The following is a 22,452-nucleotide window of genomic DNA, read 5'->3' as shown; positions in this document are numbered from 1 at the left end:
CCCCGCAACAAACACCTGTCCAGCTTCCTGAGCTCAAACAACTTTGCCCAAAAACAGACTGTAATCGCAGGCCCTACTTACACAACGACATTACCAGCAGACATACCTAAAATCCCAAACTGAGCTGACTGGTAAAAAACTATCTCTGCAAAACAAACATATAAATTCATAACATTTGGAAGAGGAGCACAATCAAATGTGCAGATACCAATGTAAGGAATAAAGGATCACAGATAATCAGATAAATATGACACCATCAAAGGAAACTAGTAAAGCTCTAATAATTAATCCTAAAGACACGAAAATCTCTTAACTGTCAGATATAGAATTCAGAATAATTCTCTTGAAGTTTAGCAAACTACAGGAAAAGAAACTAAACAAAATTAGGAACAATGCATGAACAAAATGGGAAGTCTGATAAGGAAACTGCAACCATCAAAAAAACTAAACAGAAATCCTGGAGTTGAAAAATACAGTAACTGAACTGAATTCAACTGTTTCAAAAGTAGACTCAAACATGCAGAAGAATCAGAGACCTTGAGGTTAGGACACTGGAGCAAAAAGAAAAAGAAAAAGAAAGCCTATGGGAATTATGGGACTCAATGAAAAAAAAAATTCACATTATGGTAATCCCAGAAGAGAAAGGGACAGAGAGTATACTTAAAACAATAATGGCTGAAAACTTCCTGAACCTGTAGGGAGAAATGGACATCCAAATCCAAAAGGATAATTATTTGGGAAAAAACTGAATGTGAATAGGGCTACACGGAGTCATAATTAAATTGTCAAAAGTCGAAGACAAAGAAAGAATTTTAGGAGCAGCACAAGCGATAAATTACATACAAGGGAACCCCCCATAAGAATATTGGCGACTTTCTCAAGAGAAACTTTTCAGGCCAGGAGAGAATGGGATGACATAATTAAAATAATGAAAGAATTCTATACCTGGCAAAGCTGTCCTTTGGAAATGCAGGAGGGACAAAAACTTTCCTGGGCAAAATAAAAAGCTAAGGGAGTTCATTACCACCAGATCTGCCTTACAAAAAATGTTAAAGGGAGTTCTTTAAGTGGAAATAAAAGAACACTGGTTAGCTACAGAAAAACACAAAAAGGTATTGTAAATCTCATTGGTAATGGTAAATATATAGTCACAGTTGGATTCCACAATATGATAATAGTGGTATATAATTCATTTACAACTCTAGTTTAAAGTTTTTAGAAAATATATAGTAAAATTAGGGTCGCCTGGGTAGCTCGGTCAGTTAAGCTCCAACTCTTGATTTTGGCTCAGGTCATGATCTCAGAGTCATGAAATTGAGCCCCACATCAGGCTCTGTGCTGAGCATGGAGCCTACTTTATTTAAGATTCTCTCTCTACCTTTCCTGCTGCCCCCACCCTGCCACTCATGGGCACATGTGCATGCACTTTCTCTCTCTCAAAATAAGTAAATAAAATAACCTTTTCTTAATATAGTAAAAATACAGGGTGCCAGGGTTTTCTTGATTTCAGCTCGGTCATGGTCTCATGGGTAGAAGAACTGAGCCCTGCATCAAGCTCTGCACGCAGCAGGGAGTCTGCTTGAGGATTCTCCCCCTCTACCTCTCCCCTCACTCGCATGCTTTCTCTAAAATAAAATCCAAAAAATCTTAAAAGAAAATTAGTAAAAATAACCATAACTACAAAAATCTGCTATTAGATACATAATATTAAAAAATGTAAACTGCAACAACAATGGTAAATGAACAGTGACTCCAATTTAAAGTCACCGGCTGCATTAGCCCCTAACGAGAGAATCAGCTTGTTCTTTGAAGCCAGCCACTGACTTTTTCCTCTAGCTATGGAAGTCTTAAATGGCATCTTTCATTAGAAGGCTGTTTCGTCTACATTGAAAACCTGTCATTAGTGTAGCCACTTTCATTAATTACCTTAGCTGGATCTTCTGAATAACTTGCTACAGCTTCTGTGCCAGCATTTACTGCTTCACCTGGCACTGTTATGTTATAGAGATGGCTTCTTTCCTTAAACCTCATGAACCCTCTCCTAGCTTCAAACTTTTTTCTGAAGTTTCTTTACCTCATTTAGTCTTCTTAGAACTGAAGAAAGTTAGGACCTAAAGGAAATATAGGTGGTTTGAGCTTCTACCCAAACCACTAAAACTTCTGCACATCAGCAGCATGACTGCTTTGCTTTCTTATCATTTATGTGTTCAATGGAGGACACTTTTCGTTTCCTTCAAGAACTTTTCCTTTGTATTCACAACTTAGCTGTTTGGCGTGACGGGCCTTGCTTTCAAAACTATCTTCACTATCAACATGACTTTCTCACTAAGCTTAATCATTTCTATTCTTTGATTTTAAACGTGAGACAATGTGACTCTTCCTTTCACTTGAACACATAGAGGCCACTGTACGGTTATTAATTGGCCCGGACTAGGCAGGTCCAAGGAGAGGGAGACAGACAGGGGAATATCCAGTTGGTAGAACAGTCAGAACACACCACAACTTATTAAGCTAGCTATCTCACATGGGCAGAGCCCATGGCACCCCAAAACAATCACAACAGTAATATCAAAGATCAGTGCTCACACAACACCAGAAAAAAAATTCAGTAATAATGAAAAAGTTTGAAATTATTGTAAGTATTACCGAAATATAAAAACATGAAGTAAACAAGTTGGAAAAATGGTGCTGACAAACTTGCTTGATGCAAGGTTGCCATAAACTTTCAATTTATAAAAAAGAAAAAAAAAACACAGTATCTGCAAAGTGCAATAAAGCAAAATGCAATATAATGAGGTGTGCCTTTACTTAGACAAAACAGACTTTAAAAATGGTAAAAAGAGACAAAGATGGTTATAATATAATAATAAAAGGTCAATATATCAAAAAGATATTACAATTGTAAATATTTATGCACACAACATTGGAGCACCTAAATATATAAAGCAAAAACTAACAGAGTTAAAAGGAGAAAAAGTAATACAGTGATAGTTGGAGACTTTTATACTGCACTTTCAACAATGAAGACAGATTATCCAAAGAAACAATAAGTAAACAGTGGACTTAAACAATACTATAGATCAAATGGACTAACAGATGTAAACAGAAGAAAACAGACTCCTATATCCTAACTAATATATATGTATTTACTTATAACAAAATTACAGGTTATATTTCTACATTGGTAATATTTAGAACATTCATGCTTCCTCTCTATTCAACAACAGCAGAATACACATACTTCTCAAGTGCACAAGGACCACTTTCTAAGAGAAACCATAGATTGGACCACAACACAATCTTAGCAAATTCAAAAAAACTGAAATCATATCAAGTACTTTCTCTGACCAAAATGGCATAAAACTAGAAATCAATAACAAGAGGAAAACTTAAAAATTCACACAGTAATTAAACAACACTCTCCAATTAATTAAATAAATAATTAAGCAACCAATGGATCAAAGAAAAAATTAAAGAGGAACTAAAACTTTTTTGATAAACAAAAATGTAAACATAACATACCAGAACTTGTGGAATGCAGCAAATGCAGTTCTAACAGCGAAGTTCATAGTAGTAAATGCCTACATTAAGAAGCAAAAAAGATCTCCAAATAAACAACCTAACTCTATGCCTTAAGGAACTAGCAAAAGAACAAAGTGAGCCCAAAGTCAGCAGAAGAAAGAAAAAAATAAAGATTAGAGCAGAAACAAATGAAACAGAGAACAGAAAAATTATAAAAAAGATTAAACAAACTAAGAGCTGGTTTTTGAAGAAACAAAACTGACAAATCCTTAGCTAGACAAACCATGGGAATAAAAAAAGAGAAAGGACTCATATCAACAAAATTGAAAATAAAAAAGGATACATTACAACTGTCATCACAGTATTCAAAGGATCAAAAGAGGCTACTGTTGAACAACTATATGCCAACAAACAGGACAACCTAGAAGCAGCAGAAAAACTAACGTACAACTTATCAAGATTGAATCAGGAAGAAACAAAACCTGAATAGACCAATTACTAACAAGAAAACAGAATAACTAACCAAAAATCTCCTAATGAAGAAAGGCCCAGGGCCAGATGGCTTGACTGGTGAATTTCACCAAATATTGAAAGAAGAATCAACACTAATCTTTCTTAAACTCTTCCAAAAAATTGAGAAGGAGAGAACACTCCCAAACTGCTTTTACAAGGCCAGCATTATCCTGATACAAAAACTAGAAAAAGACACTAGAAAACTACAGGCAATGCCCTGATAAATATAGATGAAAAATTCTCAATAAAATACTAGCAAACTGAATAAGCAGCACATTAAAAGGATCATTCACCATGACCAAGTGGGATTTATCCCTGGAATGCCAAGATGGTTCAACAAACACAAATCAATGTGATACATCACATTAATAAAATGAAAGAAAAGAATATGATCATCTCAGTACACACAGAGAAAAGCATTTCACAGAATTCAACGTCCATTCATAATGAACACTTTTAACATATTAGGTGTAGAAATAACATATCCCACTAGAATAAAGGCCATAAAGGACAAGCCCACAGCTAACATCATACTCAATGATGAAAGGCTGAAAGCTTTTCGTCTAAGATTAGAACAAGACAATAATTCCTGCTCTCATCACTCCTGTTCAACATAGTACAAGAAGTCCTAGCTAAAACAACTAGGCAAGAAAGAGAAATAAAAGGTACCAGAATTGGAAAGGAGGAAGTAAAACTGTCTCCTTACAGATGGCATGATATAATATATAGAAAATCCTAAAGACTCAAACGAATAAAGTATTAGATCAGTGAATTCAGTCAAATTGCAGGATACAAAATTAACATACAAAAATCAGTAACATTTCTATATAATAGCAACAAATTTTCTGGAAAAAAAAAAAAAAGAAATCCACCACATTTACAATAGCATCAAAAACGAAATACCTAGGAAAAAATTTACCTAGAAAATGAAAAATCTCTACTTTGAAAACTACAAGACATTAATGAAAGACATCAAAGACATAAATAGAAAGGTATTCCATATTCATGGACTGGAAGAATGAATATTGTTAAAATATCAATACTACCAAAAGCCATCCACAGATTCAATGCAATCCCCTATTCAAGATTCCATGACGTTTTTTACAGAAGTAGAAAAAACACTCTTAAAATGTATATAGAACCACAAAAGACCCTGAATAGCCAAAGAAATCCTGTGGAAGAACAAAGCAGGAGCCATCACGCTTCCTGATAATCAAGCTATACTATAAAGCTATTATAGTCATCAAGACAGTGTAATAGGGCATAAAAACAGACAGAGCAATGAAACAGAATTGAGAGCCCAAAATATGATCAACTAATATTTGACAAGGGATCCAAGAATACTGAATAGAGAAAGACATTCTCTTCAATAAATGGTGCTGGGGTAACTGGCTATTCATATATAAAATAATTAAAATGGCCCCATATCTTACATCACTTGCAAAAATTAACTCAAAATCAATTAAAATTTAGATATATAAAACTATGAAATTCCTAGAGGAAAACATAGGAATAAAGCTCTTGACATGCATCTTGGTAATTAATTTTTTGATATGACTCCTAAAGCACAAGTAAAATAAAAAATAAACAAGTGGGACTACATCAGACTAAAAAGTTTCTGCACGGCAAAATAAATCATCAACAAAGTGAAAAGACAACCTACAGAATGGGGGAAAAAAATATTTGCAAACCATGTGTCCAATAAGGGATTAATATCCAAAATATACAAAGAACTCATACAACTTAACAGCAAAAACCCAAATAGCCCAAATTAAAAAAGGGCAAAGGGCCTGAATATACGTTTTTCCAAAGAAAATATTCTTAAGGCCAACAGATATATAAAATGATGCTCGGGGCGCCTGGGTGGCACAGTGGTTAAGCGTCTGCCTTTGGCTCAGGGCGTGATCCCAGCATTCTGGGATCGAGCCCCACATCAGGCTCTTCTGCTATGAGCCTGCTTCTTCCTCTCCCACTCTCCCTGCTTGTGTTCCCTCTCTCGCTGGCTGTCTCTATCTCTGTCGAATAAATAAATAAAATCTTTAAAAAAAAAAAAAATGATGCTCAACATCAGTCATTAGGGAAATGCAAATTAAAACTACAATGAGATATTACCTCACACTTATCAGAAAGGCCATCATCAAAAAGGTAAGAGATAACAAACGCTGGCATGGCTGTGAAGAAAATGGAACCCTTGTGCCCTGTTGTTGCGACTGTAAAATGGCACAGCCACTCTGGAAAACAGTATGGACGTCCTCAAAAAATTAAAAACAGAACTACCATATGATCCAGTAACTCCATTTCTGAGAATACAGTTAAACCTCAAATAATGTGGGGGTTAGGGGCACCAACGCCCCCCCATGCACTTGAAAATTGGCATATAACTTCTGACTCCCCAAAAACTTCACTACTAACAGCCTTCTGTTGACTGGAAGCCTTACTAATAACATTGACAATTAACACATATGTATTAACTATATTCTTATAATAATGTAAGCTAGAAAAAAGAAAATGTCAAGAAAATCATAAGGAAGAGAAAATACTTTTATAGTACTGCACTGTATTTATTGAAAAAAAATCTGCATATAAGTGGACCCACACAATTCAAACCCATCTTGTTCAAAGGTCAATGTATATCCAAAGGAAACAAAAACACTAACTCCAAAAGATATCTGTACCCCTGTGTTCATAGCAATATTATTTACAATAGTCAAGACATGAAAACAACTCAAGTGTCCATCAATGGATGAGACAGAAAAGTTGTGGTATATACAGAATGGAATACTATGCACAGCCATAAAAGAAAGGACATCCCACCATTTGTGACAACATGGATGGACCTTGAGGACATTATGCTAAATGAAATAAGTCAAAGACAAATACTGTATAATCTCACTCATATGTGGAACCAAACCAAACCATACCAAACCAAACCCAAAATCATAGAAAAAGAGATTAGACTGTGGTTACCAGAGGGGGAAGATGGGGGAGGCGGGGTTTGGAGGAAGGATGTTGTAAAGTCACAAGTTTCCAGTTATAAGATAGATAAATACTAGGGATGTAATGCACAACATGATGACTATAGCTAACACTACTATATAATATATAGGAAAGCTGGTAAAAGTTAATCCTGAGTTCTCATTAGGAGGAAATTTTTTTCCTTTTTCCTTTCTTTTTATTGTATCTATATGAGAAGACGGATGTGAGCTGAACCTATTGTGGTAATCATTTTGCAATATATGTAAATCAAACCACCATGTCGTTCACCTGAAACTTATACAGTGATCTATGTCAATAATTTTTCAATAAAACTGAAAAAAGTATATAATGTTCAAAAATCATGAAGATTTAGTATAGCCAGGGTCCAGGATGGAAGCAATAAGAGGTAAAAATGGAGAAATCAGTCGCAATAAAATCGTAAAATGTCCAATATGCCAAACTAAGGACTTGGGTTTTTATCCCGTAGGTAAAAGGGAACTGAGGAATAAAGAAAAAAAAAATGTATAATGTATTTAACCTTCCTTTAAAGGCAGAGGAATAAATTTTTTTTAACCTTCCTGGCAAAATAGAACAGACTGATCTCAAGTGTAATCAGAAACAATAGATTTTCTAACAACTCTATACTAAAAACTATTTGTTAGCTAGTTCTAGTTCATTACTTTGGTTGAAAGAGCAAAATTAGCTGTCAAATCTCAAAAACATTCCTCCTCCCGTGGGGCCTCCACACAGCTAGGAACCTTGTGGTCTGTGTGACCGCACACAGCTGTGTGACACTGCAGCCCTGTCTCCTGCTCCTTCTTCCCCTCAACCATCCTTCAGTTATAATGTGTGCAGGAGGAACCACTTGCACTCCCAGTAGGTCCTCCTCTGTGCCCAGCCAGTTCAACTGCATCCCCATTCCAGAACTGCAAATCCCTGCCTGATCCTACAGTCTAACTCTGTAAGTGAACTCAACTACAAAGCTTAATGCCACAATAATTTATTTTTGACATCGGCTGGCTTTGGTTGCAATAGAGTAATTCTTTTTGACAAATATTTGTTGATAGGCATATTCTTCTTCCACTACTTCAAACTTACACTATCCTCCTTAGAATCTGCAATCCAGTTTCCACTCATTAAATGACCGAGCCCAAAGAGACACAACCTTATTAGTAAGGAACACATCAAGTTCCCTACCCTCTCTTTATTATCTAAATCCATCCTACATCTCTCCTAACTTCTCTCAGAAGAAAGTCACTCCACCTACAAGAGGTCAGTATCTTCTAAGTAGATCCCATCCGTCTCATCTGCTCAGTGGAAGCTATCATCAGTTTCTCTATCTTCTACTCCTCCTCCTTCTCCTGGGCATCATCAGTTTTTTTTTTTTTAAAGATTTTATTTATTTATGTGACAGAGAGACAGCCAGCGAGAGAGGGAACACAGCAGGGGAGTGGGAGAGGAAAAAGCAGGCTCCCAGTGGAGGAGCCCAATGTGGGACTCGATCCTGGAACGCCAGGATCACGCCCTGAGCCAAAGGCAGATGCTTAACGACAGCGCTACCCAGGCGCCCCAGGGCATCACCAATTTTAACTCTGACCTTGAATTCACTTCTGGCTCTCAACTTCTTTCTACATCCTTTTTCACCAAACACTTAGAACAAACTATCTGCCTCCACTTTCTCACCACTCTTCATTCCAAAAACGCCAAAGTTAACGGACACTTTTCAGTCCTGTTTATTTGACCTTCTATGGCATTTAACACAGGTGACGAATACTACCAGGTGACGAATACTACTTAAAACTCCTCTTCTACTTTTATCTTTAGTCTTTATTCTCAAGTTTCCCCCACCCACATACCCCTTGTATCTATGTACCGATGCTCCCTTGATATTCTTCTCTACTCTTCACTCTCCCTGGACAAGCTCATCCTCATTTATAGATATTACCACCTACATGATGTGGGCTTTGAAAGCAGTATTTCCATCCAGTCGATAGACAATGTCCGTTCGAGTAGTATTCCATAGCCACCTTAATTTAACATTGGCTCCCTGTATACCCCTTCCCTACTTCCTCCTAACCTTCAAGTCTCCTTTAAAGGTTCTCTATAAGGCCTATTGGTATTTCCTTCTACTCAATTCAGAAATAGAATCACAGAGCCACACCAATTCTATTTCCTTAATCTTTCATTTCCAACTCCTCTCTTTCATCTATGTCTTGACTTAAGCTCTGTTTATCTCTCATTAAGACTATTCCAGGGGCACCTCAGTGGCTCAGTCAACTAAGCGTCTGACTTTGATTTCAGCTCAGGTCATGATCTCAGGATTGGGAGATCGAGTAGAGCCATCGGGCTCCATGCTGGGCATGGCACCGTTTAAGATTCTCTCTCTCCCTCTTTCCTTCCCCCCTCTAAAAAAATAAGTAAAATAAAAATTAAAAAAAACAAAGACATTCCAATAGCTTCCTATCTGTCTTCTACCCCCAATCTCTCTTCCCTCATATCCACCCTTCCCACAAAATAATCTTTCTAATGAGACAGTCCTACTACTACCTAATTTGAGCCAGTAAGTCCTTACTGCCTACCTCTTAAAGTCCAAACTCCTTAACCTACATAAGGCCTTTCCCCTACCATTTCTCAAAATCCAGATACTTGTGCATATTACACCCTTTGCCTCCAACCTATCTTAAATGCCAGCCAAACTGAACTCTCTATACTCTTTCATGTTTCTGTGTACCTGAAATGCCCGTTCCCAACTATATCCAAATGGAAAACCATCCTTCATCACCCAGTTAAATTTTAATTTGTGAAATCACTACTGACGTCTCAAAGCAGAGTGGGGAAACTCCTTTTCTGCTGCTTTGACACATAAAGCAGGACATGTTTCTGATACATCGGTTATCACGATATAACTTTATGTCTGTCCTCTCTACAAAAGGAACTGCCAAAGAGCCACATTCAGTGTTTATTAAATTAATAAACAAATTAACTAATAAGCATACAGAGTGTCCAAAAAGGTTTAAAATACACAAAAGCTATCTCTCTGTTACCTGTAGATGTTCAATCATTGGTTGTCTAGGGAGAAATTAAGCAAATTAAGCACAGCTAAAAATGCTACGGATGGAAATAAATAATGAAAGGATATTTGTGGTTTTAATCTTCCTTTAAGGCTGTAGCATTTCTGTACTACAAAATGATAACAGTCCCTCTCCAATGACACTCATCCTATTGATTGTCAACTTGTTATGTAGCAAAGTATGAACTAGGAATAAAACTGCAATTCATCTCTGCTAGATTTGGATTTAGATATTAAGAAACACTTCTTTTATCTCAACCAATATTTAAAGTACAGAAATCTTTATTATCAAGCACTAACCATTAGTACTGCAAAGATCTTCCTTAGTCCAGGCCAAAAGGGGAGGTATACATTGAGCAATGAATTCTTTCTTGTCTTCTTTTGACAAAAACGGACAGAGACTTTGAATGGTATGCATATTACCTTCCGTTAGTGGGAAAAAACTGTTTAAAGAAAAGGAAAAGTATGAATTATATTTATCCTAAACATGCAGTGGTTTCAGAAAATTCCTGTCCTTCAGAATATTCAAAAAGAATAATAATGACACTACATAAAATAACTGTATGGGGAAAAAAAAAGGAAACAATGAAGAGATTGACAGTTGCTGGTTCTGGATGATGAAATTGTGGATATTTTTTGCTGCTTCTTTCTCTTTTTATAGGCTTCTAGTTTTTAACATAAGCAAATATAACTTCACCCTCATGTATAATTTTTTAAAATTAGACAACTATATATGATGAGCATATTCTAAGAGTCAACTGATTCATTTAAACAGTACCAGTCGTGTGTCCTTTCTATGAATTGATATTCATATATGTGCATATATATACTTAAATTTTATTCACATAATGGGATCACTCTAAATACACTGTTGTATTACTTGCCACTTAACATTTTAGAACTTTCTATGTCAGAACATATAGATATAAATTGCTTTCTAATTTAAAGCTACCTAACTAAATTAAGAACAAAAAGAAAAATATTCCATACTCTCATAATTTAACTATTCCCCTATTAGTGGGCATTGAGGTTTTTTCCCAAATTTTGCTCTTACAAATAAAGTTGCAATAAATCTCTGTGAGCAAGGTATTATTCTGCATATGCGCAAATACTATACTATTTAGTAGATTCCTAGAAGCAGAATTGCAAGAGCAAAGGATATGAATGTATTATATTTGATAATGTCAAATTGCCTTCCTAAAAAGCATAATCAATTTACGCTTTCACCAAAAATGTACAAGTGTGACTGCACACTTACTGAATCTTAATTTCTAGCAAGATGGCAGATAAAATGTGCTTCTTTTAACTTGTATTTCTATCATTATTACTATGGCAAATCCTTTTATATTTCACATTTCATAAATGAAATGACTATTGACTATTTCATCTATGAGTTACCTGTTAAAGTCCTTGGCACATTTTTTAATTTGGATAGTTTTACTGATCAATAGAAGCTACTTGTATGTTATGCATATTAAGTTTTTGTTAATTTGTAAATGTTTTCTCCCATTTTGTCACTTGTCCTTTAACCTTTGTTTACGACATTTTTGTCATATAGAAGCTTTCTTTTCCTAAAATGTTTAATTATGGGTAAAATACACATTAAACTTAACAAATTAACTATTTTAAAGTGTACAGTTCAGTAGTGTTAAGTACATTCACACTGCTGTGCAACCAATCTCTGGAAGTCTTTTCATTTCACAAAATTAGAACTCTACCCATTAAACAAGAACTCTTTATTTCCTCTCTCCTCAGGTCTTGGCAACCACCATTCCACCTTCTGTCTCTATGAATCTGACTTCTCTAAGCATCTCATATAAGTGGGATCATATAATATTTGTCATTTATGCCTGGTTTATTCCACTCAGCATAATGTCCTCAAGGCTTATCCACGTCATAACGTGTCAGAACTTCCTTCCTTTTAAAGGCTGAATAATATTCTATTGTGTGTGTATACCACATTTTTTGTTTATCCATTCATCTGCTGATAGGCACTTAGGTTGCTAGAACTTTTCATTTTTACAAAATCAAGTATCTATCACTGCTTTTATGGATTCTGGGTTTTTGTGCTTTGCTTAAGATCTTCCCCATAAGATTATACAGAGTATCTTATTTTACCTTGATACTTTTATATAGATCGGTTCTTTACATTTGGCTTTCATCTGGACTTCATTCTTGTATATAACATAAGAGAGGGGTACCTCGTTATATTTTTCAAACATATCCAGTTTTCCTAACATCATGTATTACTGACTCACGCCTCTAATTTGAAAGGCCACCTACAAAAAAAACTAAATTCTCGGGGCGCCTGGGTGGCTCAGTCGGTTAAGCGTCTGCCTTCGGCTCAGGTCACGATCCCAGGGTCCTGGGATCAAGAGCCACGTTGGGCTCCCTGTTCAGCGGGAAGCCTGCTTCTCCCTCTCCCTCTCCCTCTGCCTGCCTCTGCCTACCTATGGGAAATTCCCCCGTGCCCTCTGTCAAATAAATAAATAAAATCTTAAAAAAAAAAACCCAACTAAATTCTCATATCTGTGTGGATTAGTTTCTGGATTCTATATCTTGATCCACTGATTTATCTATTCACCAATTTAATACTGCTTAATTATTATATTGGTAGGGCAAGTTTTTTTCACTTTTCTCTTTCAGAAATTTCCTACCAATTCTTTTTTTTCCCCCTACCAATTCTTGAGCATTTTTTCCTTTAAATGCAGTTTATCAAGTTTTTCGAAAAATATTACTGGAATTTTGATTGAGATTGCACTGCAATTGCAGATTGATACAACCATTTTTACAATTTTTCTTCCCATCTTCTTTTGTAATCTCTACTAAAGTTTTATAATTTTTTTTTGTTGTTAAATTTATTTCTAAGTATAGTTCTGTCATCACTGTAAACAGAATCTTTTTTCCCTATGCCGTTTTTAATTGTTACTACTGAATAAAAAGTTTTTGATTTTTCTGTCAAGTATAAATCCATCATTAGTAATTAGTTCTAACACACCTCTAGTTAATACCTTATTTATTCAGTCAGAAAAATTAAATTATGCTAAATAAAAAAGCCAATTTCAAAATATCATATGCTATAAGACTTCACTTATATAACTTTCCTAGATGATAAAGAGAACAGATTGCTTGTTGCTGGAGATAAAAATGGGAGGAAGATTAGGGCGCCTGGGTGGCGCAGTCGTTAAGCGTCTGCCTTCAACTCAGGGCGTGATCCTGGCATTCTGGGATCGAGCCCCACATCAGGCTTCGCCACTAGGAGCCTGCTTCTTCCTCTCCCACTCCCCCTGCTTGTGTTCCCTTTCTCGCTGTCTATCTCTCTGTTACAAATAAATAAGAATAAAAATAAATTTAAAAAAATGGGAGGAAGAGAGGTAGCCCTGGTTATAAAAGGGTAACACAAAGGACCCTTACGATAAAGCTGTTCTGTCTCTTGGTCTGTGGTAGTGGTCAGAAATGTGAATTACACAAAACACACACACAAACAAATGCATACATGTAAACTTAGTCAATGGATTGCATCGATGCCATTTTTCTGGTTGTAAAATTGCACTGAAGTTATGCAAAATGGTACCACTGAGAGAAACTGAATGAAGGGTATATTGAATCTCTTTGTATTTCTTACAATTGCATGGAAATCTATAACTACTTCAAAATACTAAGTTTCAAACATTTTTAAATATGAAAAAATAGAAATTTAGTTTATAATTCTGCACCAGAACATATACATATCATTTCAGAATTCTTGGTAAATCAGAAAATTTGAAATACCTCTTGGTAAATTTCAACTAACTGAGTGTTCAGCTTCTCTAATATGACCAACTCTAGATCTCTAGTATGTCCAAACCCATAATCTATTTCTTTGTCTTAACATATTTATCACATTTCTATAGTATTTTTCAATAGGATGATCCTTATTAAAGAGAAGAGTAATAAGTAACTTTTCCTATCACTTCCAAATAGCAAATAAAGTAAAAGAAGAAAGATGTTAGGGAGAGGAAAAAGAAAGATTTCTACCAAAAAGATTTCTGGGGAAGAGAGAGCAAGTTAATAAAATGCTTTTTAAACCAAGTATAAAATTCCACAACAAAATATTATAAAGTTAAAAATACTTATAAAATTGGGGCGCCTGGGTGGCACAGCGGTTGAGCGTCTGCCTTCAGCTCAGGGCGTGATCCCGGAGTTATGGGATCGAGCCCCACGTCAGGCTCCTCTGCTGTGAGCCTGCTTCTTCCTCTCCCACTCCCCCTGCTTGTGTTCCCTCTCTCGCTGGCTGTCTCTATCTCTGTCAAATAAATAAATTCATTTAAAAAAAAAAAAACTTATAAAATAAGGTGTGTTTCAACCCTAAAACAACTGAAATTCTTTTAAAGTCTTTAATTCTCAGGGCGCCTTGGTGGCTCAGTTGGGGGGGCGCCTGGGTGGCTCAGGTCATGATCCGGGGATCCTGGGATCAAGCCCCACATCAGGCCCCCTGCTCAACAGGGAGTCTGCTTCTCCCTCTCCCTCTGTGTGTGCTTGCTCTCTCTCTCTCTCCCTCTCAAATAAAATCTTTAAAAAAAAAAACCCTTTAATTCTCATTTCTTTTAATTTCCTCATTTCTTAAAACTTGTTTCCTTGATTGATTAGAAATTATTGATTAGAGTTGGGGTTGCCAAGTGACCAAATACAACAAATTACAAAGTACAAACATTTTATATAAGAATACCCTTCTTTTCTCCTATAATGCCGTTTTACTTCATCGGATGAAACACTTCGGGAAAGGATCAACTTAGCAATGATAAGAGACCAAAGGGTGCCATTTTCCATGGATCTAAAAAAGAAAAAGAAAAAATCCATTTTCAAAGTGTTTAAGGTTTTTAAAGACTGTTTGCCTGATTCCCTTTACAGAATTAAATAAATCACCTTGTGAGGGTAAGCAACTCACACAGGGCTCTTGCCCCCAAACGATTGCCATTACTGAATGGACTAGGAGGCTTAGGCTTCCAACACTCCTTTACAACTGGTACTGAGCTCTCACCCAAAGTCCTTCAAATACCAATAGAAGAGATTGGGCTTGAGGACCAGAGACTGCACTGGGAAAAGGACATATTCCACAGGACACTAAGCCTGATTAATGCTGAAGAACCAAGGAGGTATTAATATCTGCCAGGGAAAGTTCTGAGTGTCAAGTATGTGGACTGAGACCACAGAGAAAGATGTGCTCAGCCTGGGACCCCTGATACCAAACAGCATACTCAAAACACTATTGAAAAACAAAGAGAAGCAGTTCAACACAGTAATTTCAACAGGCTAAATACCTAATTGCTATGACTGTTGTTATACCTACTTCCTCAACTAGGCGAGAGGGCTTTGTGGTTGTAATCTTTTTTTTTTTTTTAAATATTTATTTATTTGAGAGAGACAGAGATAGTGAGAGAGAGCATGAGCAGGAAGGAGGGGGAGAAGCAGACACCCGCTGAGCAGGGAGCCCAATGCAGGGTTCGATCCCAGGACCGTGGGCCCATGAACTGAACCACCCAGGTGCCCCTGTGGTTATAATCTTAACACACATCTACAACAACATGCAAAGTAAAAGCTTAGATTTGAGAGCAGTGGAAGGATGGATCACAGATGACAAAACAACTTCTACAAGGGTTCTATTTCTTTTTCATCTGCCCCATTCTTTAATGTATTTATGAATTTAAGAACATAGGCAAAGTTCAAATATCTCCCCAGATGAGTAAACTGAGTACTTAGAATCCACAAAGTATTTATCATTAAGAATTGGGTTTAATTCAGGGGTGCCCGGGTGGCTCAGTCAGTGAAGCGCCTGCCTTCGTTCGGCTCAGGTCATGATCCCAGAGTTCTGGGATCCAGACCTGAGTCAGACTCTCTGCCCAGCAGGGAGTCTGCTTCTCCCTCTCCCTCTGCCCCTCCCCCTGCTTGTGCTTTCTCGCTCTGTCTCAAATAAATAAATAAAATCTTAAAAAAAAAAAAAAGAATTGGGTTTAATTTAGATCAACCCTCTGACTGAAAGATTAGCATGAAGTGAGCTTACATTTTATAGAAACAAAGTAAAAAACGAGTAAAATAATCATATAAAAATGGAAGTTGAAAGGGATTCTTACCTGTTAAATAATAGCTGCAAAAGGCCAGAAGTGTTACCAAGTCCACATAAGTTATCATATGTAATATTCATCTTTTGGAGCATTTCACAAAATCCAGTTAGAAAAATAGGTGGATTGTCTAATTCCTCATACCACTGCAGTGAATAGAGCAGTTCTGCAACTACAGAATGGACGACACATCATCAAGTGTATTCTGTGAAGAGGCCTTCGATCGTTTTCACTTCTCTGCCCCATTTTCTAATACTGCTATGCCCACCAGTCTCAAAATATCTATGAACTGATTTTCAAATGTTCTTTGAGATGTACCATGATAATGAAACCTGAGAATATCTAATACAAAATGAGACTCTTCTCCCAAATCTTACTTGGTCCCTTTTCTGATAAGTTAAGAATGAAATAAGCCTAAATTACCAGAAATACTGGAAAATCTTCCTACTATTTTGCCACAAGTGGTAACAAGTTACTTACAGGACAAACAACTAAGGGACCCAACACCTGAAATGAGAAGTTCAAGCCAATGTTAAGAAATGGGAAATACCATGATACAGTCAACAGGGCATGGACCTCGGTGACAGACTGACTGGTCTGGTTTCAAATGAGCTGTACATAGAGTTACCAATTAGAGTACGAAAATCTGCCTTGGGGAGTGCTGTAAGAATTCAATGACCAGTACCTATCACAAAACCTAGCACATCACAGTTGATTTTAATACATAATTAGTCACAACTCTCTCTTATAAAGCCATATATGGATTGTGGGGTCAGAAGACTTGAGACCTGGTTCAAAATCTAATCCTGTGCCTTACAAGCTAAGTAACTCTAATCCAGTCAAGATAAGAAAACGAGGTGAGGAAACAACAATAATAACAACACCTGATAGGGTTGATAAGAAGATTAAATACATAATGTTGTCAGTGTGTAATCAGTAACACAATTAATAAAAACAAATATTACAGAGATTATTACTCCAGTTTCCAGTTTTGTTTTTGGACAGATTCACTCTGTGGGCACTGTAAACTGCAGGGCAATCTCCTTGCCCTTCACTGCTCGTGGAGCTGGCCAGTCAGAACAGGTGTAGGTGTCCCAGCTTTCTTCCACAGGGCATATGTTCTCTTCTGCTAGTAACTATGCTACAGCTGAAGGCTTACAAACATGCCTGACAGAGAAATTATGCAAATCCTGTTACTTTAATTTCATTTTGTATAGGTCACACTGCTTCCTATAATTCTACACCACCATTTCCTGGAATGGGGGAATTTTCTGAAGTCCAAAATCCCCTTGGGATTCAACATTTGAACCTCTACTTGCCAGGAAAAAAAAAATGTGTACACACACACACACATATATATATCCCTATGAACACAAAGTATGTGGTTCAAAAACTGAAAATTCAGAATCCTTGATGAAACACCAGACTCGCTTAACCATTTTCTTTAGGGATATATGCCATGAGATCTAGCTGTATCAGTGTCTTGCCAGCTTGAGTAACTGATCTTATACCAAATTCTGTTCTACAGCTAACAAGATTCTAGCAAGATTTCAGTATGTTTCCATCCAATTTGCAATTTACCATTCATCACTCAAGTAATTTCAAGTTACTCATCACTAAAACAGTTAACAGGAGTGGATGATTCTTATCTAAATTGCACGTTAATCAAAACTCTTTCAAAATTATATTTATTATAATTATTTCAAAACATTTCTATTATATCTGAATGCTCATATATACTTACTTATTTTCTCAAGCTCATTATTTTCTAGGACTACTTCCTTTTTCAATGCAACTAATATCATTTTGCTCAATAATGCGGAAGTACACAAATGGCTGGGAAGTTTCTTTGTATCTTGTTCTTTAAAATCTGTTTTGAAACACTCATAATTCAAACTCAATCTTCCTTCTAAAAGAGGTCTATGCAACCACTGCAAAAAGAATACATTAAATTATATACAAAATCATTAGGTAATCTAAATTATTTACTACCTATGCAATTAAGACAGGGAACAAAAACGAAGTTATTAGAATATCTTCAAAATGTTATTAGAATAACTTCAAAAATGAAGTTATTACTATTTATTAGGAAAATCACAGAAGCCTAGAGTTTGGGTTTTACTTCAGGAAATTATCAACATGTGTATTTAAGACTCCTTCAGGACAAAACTAGGTCTAATTCACCTTGTACCATGGCAACTGCCACTGTTTTATAAGCAACAGACATCCAATATATGAGCATTCAGAGACGTAAAGGCAAAGAGATAGACTCATTTCATTAACGTTTTTTCTCCCCAGAAAAAAACAAAAGATAGTCATTTTGTTTACTTTTTTCTTTGCCAGAATAAAATGAAAATGTTTAAGCTTGCACGAAGTCCAAACTTGAGAATAAGATAACCACTGTCCAATCTCAAACATACCTGCATAGGAAGAGACTGTCTCATCTTTTCCCATTCACTGTTGCTTGGCATTACACTTCCAATATACACTGCCAGAAGATTAGTATCTTCACTTTCTAGAAGCGTATTTAGCAAGTCATCAACAGCAGACAAGAGGACCTGAAGACTGAAAATAATGCAAACAGCATAACTATTATAGTTATGCTATGACTAACCTGAACACCCTGGTACATATTAAATGCCCTATGGCAGGTTAACAGTTTATCTGAACAAAAAGACTAGTAAAAATGAAGCTAAGCAAATCCTCTACCCTATATCTGACATACACACAGCCAAATTGTGGATTTAATCCAACATTTATAATTTGAAATCGAGTGCTGCTTCTATCTCAGAATGAAGGGAACTTGACCTGTTTCAGATCAGATATTTCTGAAATACAGCTACCTTACTGTATGAAAAAAAACCATGATGTTCAGAAAAATATATGACCCAACCCTAACAGCCTCTGGATGCATTCTCTTGGTTTTCACTTTTATATATGGATTTAGGCATGAGGTGTGAAATATATTTGCAATTCAACACCTTAAAACAGTGGCTACCCGGCCCCCCAAAATAAACAATGACGAATAATCACTGTGTGTGGTGGCCATGAGAGGTCACAGTTATAATCCACACCAGCCCACAAGACACAGGATGGCACCACCATCATATCACTGAGCATAAATGAGAAGTCCAGCAGATATGCTAAGATAAATCACTCTTCAATTAATGGAGTTTGAATGACCATTAAAACAAATTCCTTTTGGAAAAATCTTTTTTGTCTGGATCTTCTCTAAGAGTCCTGTAGATTTCTTACATAACAAGTCATTTTTCATAGTCATTCACACTAATCATGGGCTCTTATTTAAAGACAGCGAGATGGTATTAAAGAGAGAGCAAATGAGCACAAAAAACGTTACCTTTTGATATCCAAAGGTGAAGACTGAACTTGGTTCTTCAGCCACAGAGCAGATAAACATAGGAAGGTACTCTGTTTATATTTATTGCCAGTTTGGTGGATCAATAAATTCACACCAGAGAGCCAAGTATTTTTCAGTTTACAAACAAGAAAGTCTAAAATCAAGATGTCAACAGTAATTTGTAATCCCATAGAAGCAACTAGAATCAGTACAAAATGTTTGAAATAACTCAATGCAGACTTGAGATTTTTAAGATACTGCTAAAAAAGGAAAACATGAAATTCTGCCAAACAAAATAATTATGTCATAAATGTGCAATAACACAAGCTAGCTCATGCCATGTAAATACAAACATGTTAAGATTTTTAAAGTTAGTTTTCTTCTGCTCTGAACTTATTTACAAGAGCACTGTCCTTTCGGAGATGTGAAAAATATTATACCTTTTCCAAATAAAGAAGTTAGTATAAAAAAAAGGATTTGGGAGGAGGGCTATCAATACTGGTATTTTTTTTTTTAAAGATTTTATTTATTTATTTGACAGAGAGAGACAGCCAGTGAGAGAGGGAACACAAGCAGGGGGAGTGGGAGAGTAAGAAGCAGGCTCCCAGCAGAGGAGCCTGATGTGGGGCTCGATCCCAGAACGCCGGGATCACGCCCTGAGCCAAAGGCAGACGCCTAAAGACTGAGCCACCCAGGTGCCCCAATACTGGTATTTTTTAACATTCCTTTCATAAAATTCTCAATTAATACATAAGGCATTATAGTCCTTAATAATGCAATCTCAATTTCATTTTGATATATACCAACAGTGATGAAGAAGAGGAGGAGATATTAATACCCCACATTAATATGTGGAGATTGAGGCATCAAGAAATTAAGCAACTGCCAAACCACAGCCACTGAGTGAAGGGGCTGATTCCAAACTCATCTATCATGGCCCCTTCTAAAACTGTGTTTTCTTGTGTTTTCTTGTGTATCAAGAAAGAATTTAGACATACTGTCCACATACATCTTTAAATTGGTTTCTAAAGATGGAAGTGTTTAAGATTTGTAGCCCTTTATTCAAAATGCTTTCAACTTTCAAGTACATTATGATTCAATTAATAAAGCCTGGGCACTTACACTATGAAGGTCAGAGCCGGAGATTCCCAACAAAACATTTGAGCAGTAGGCTATTACCTGGCAAATGTGTTTTTTCTTTGCTCTGAGCACATAACTGAAAGAGAGTTAATAATAAGTCTTCAGATGATGGCATTAGCAAGCATCCTTTTGCTGAGCTGAAATAGTTATAGGCCACATCACAGATAAAAGACACTGATGAGTCATTATTTTCAGCTTCTGACAATTCCTTTGCTTTGGATAAAGTTTCATGAAGTTTAACAATAATTCTTTCAACATATACTTCTCCAATCAAGTAATCTAGAGAAAAAAGTTCACACAAAAAATTTCAAAAATATTAACAGTGTGTTTTTCAATACCTTACTTTGGGTTAACCACCACTTAAATCTTTCTGTATGTTTTTTAAAAATGTAGTAGACAAAAGAAAATTATACCAACAAATCAATCTTATCTCTCACATATAAAAGCCCTCACGTAAAAAAAACAATTCTAAATTAAGTTTAAAAAAGGAATACTCTACAAAATTAGTAAACAGCTTTACTATTCAAAACCCTTTAGAATATAAAACTAAAAATATTACAATGTCTTCCAAGTCATACTAGAGATTAATAAACATTTAGGGTGCTTATAAGATTAAAATATCTGAATGAATGAAGAGTTGTTATTCTCAATTATATGCAAACTTTGCAACATGGAATCCCCCAAAAGCGAAAGATTTATTCCCTACTTAAAAACAAAAGCCATATTTTTGCCTACCATTTTTAACGTGTTGGGATAATACCAAGCTTAGAAGAGCCCATCTTTCTGAGAAGTAAGATTCAGAAGATACCGAGGATTCCAAGTCCTTATTACAAAGATGATCCGACAAGGTTACCAATTTCTCTCCAAGGATTTCTCCTTTCAGCCAGGGAGTTACTAAAGCATGTTTATCTGAACTAGAACATGCCTAAAACCATAAAATCAAAGCAAAGATTAGAAGCAAGATCAAAAAGTGTATCTATCTAAAATATTACTTGTACCATATTACCTCCCTTCATCATCATGGTCCCAACACTATCCCCTACTCCTCCCCAAGTTCTAAGAAGGCTGGTATTGTCCCTGTTCCCCACTAAGCCTTGCTTACGTACACTTTCCTGCTTTACTCATGCTATCTTCCCAACCACAAGTATTTCCCCTCTTCTTTACTTATCAAAATCCCATCCATTCTTTCAGAATTGTTACGAAGCCCACCTGCTTTACGAAATCTCCCCCATCCACTTCAGTCCATTTTCATCACTGATTTTCTCTGAATTTCTAAAGCACTTACTGGATAGTATTATTATTTATAATGTTTCATCTGTGTATGTCTTGTTTCCAATGGGATTGTAAGTTCCTTGAGAGTAGAGACTGTCTTAAACTTCTTTGATACCTGCTATCAACACTGCAGATATGTTCAATGAATAATGAATGGATGAATTTTGAAGACAGATTTTAAAATGCTCTATATCTTAAATTTTTGTTCATTAATTTTATTAAAATTAAAGAACAATTATTATTTAATAGTGGTAAAGTACTTCAATATGAACGGGCCTTATTATTTCCCCTAATTCTCTGCAATAGTAACTGAGGCCATATATCTAACAGCAACTGGTTTATTTTCATGGAGTGGGGAAGCAAGGAAAAAAAACCAACAACTGTAAATCCACCCCCAAAAGCATGCTGATCCATGTTTCCAGAGCTTCTTTTGCTTTAGGGCTGACAAGAAAGGAATTTGCAACTTGGTTCATTTCAAAGCAATCTGGAAAAAAAAAAAAATC

General features: G+C 36.0%; 1 protein-coding gene across 2 annotated transcripts in view; it reads right to left on the bottom strand.

Moving 5' to 3' along the window:
• LTN1 (listerin E3 ubiquitin protein ligase 1) overlaps positions 1-22,452 on the bottom strand; it is a 65,242-nt gene that overhangs the window by 19,857 nt on the left and 22,933 nt on the right. For both annotated transcript variants that reach the window (XM_011227352.3, XM_011227353.3), the window contains exons 12-19: positions 21,413-21,602; positions 20,717-20,956; positions 19,538-19,691; positions 18,600-18,744; positions 17,924-18,110; positions 16,192-16,351; positions 14,790-14,894; positions 10,382-10,524 (exon numbers count right to left, since the gene is read on the bottom strand). In XM_011227352.3, the coding sequence (XP_011225654.1) occupies positions 10,382-10,524; positions 14,790-14,894; positions 16,192-16,351; positions 17,924-18,110; positions 18,600-18,744; positions 19,538-19,691; positions 20,717-20,956; positions 21,413-21,602 (1,324 nt within the window). The remainder of the gene's footprint in view (positions 1-10,381; positions 10,525-14,789; positions 14,895-16,191; positions 16,352-17,923; positions 18,111-18,599; positions 18,745-19,537; positions 19,692-20,716; positions 20,957-21,412; positions 21,603-22,452) is intronic.

Source organism: Ailuropoda melanoleuca, chromosome 1 (genome assembly GCF_002007445.2).
Source record: "Ailuropoda melanoleuca isolate Jingjing chromosome 1, ASM200744v2, whole genome shotgun sequence".
Lineage (NCBI taxonomy): Eukaryota > Metazoa > Chordata > Mammalia > Carnivora > Ursidae > Ailuropoda > Ailuropoda melanoleuca.
Note: the sequence above shows the minus strand (reverse complement) of the source record. Positions and strands in the feature narration are given on the sequence as shown.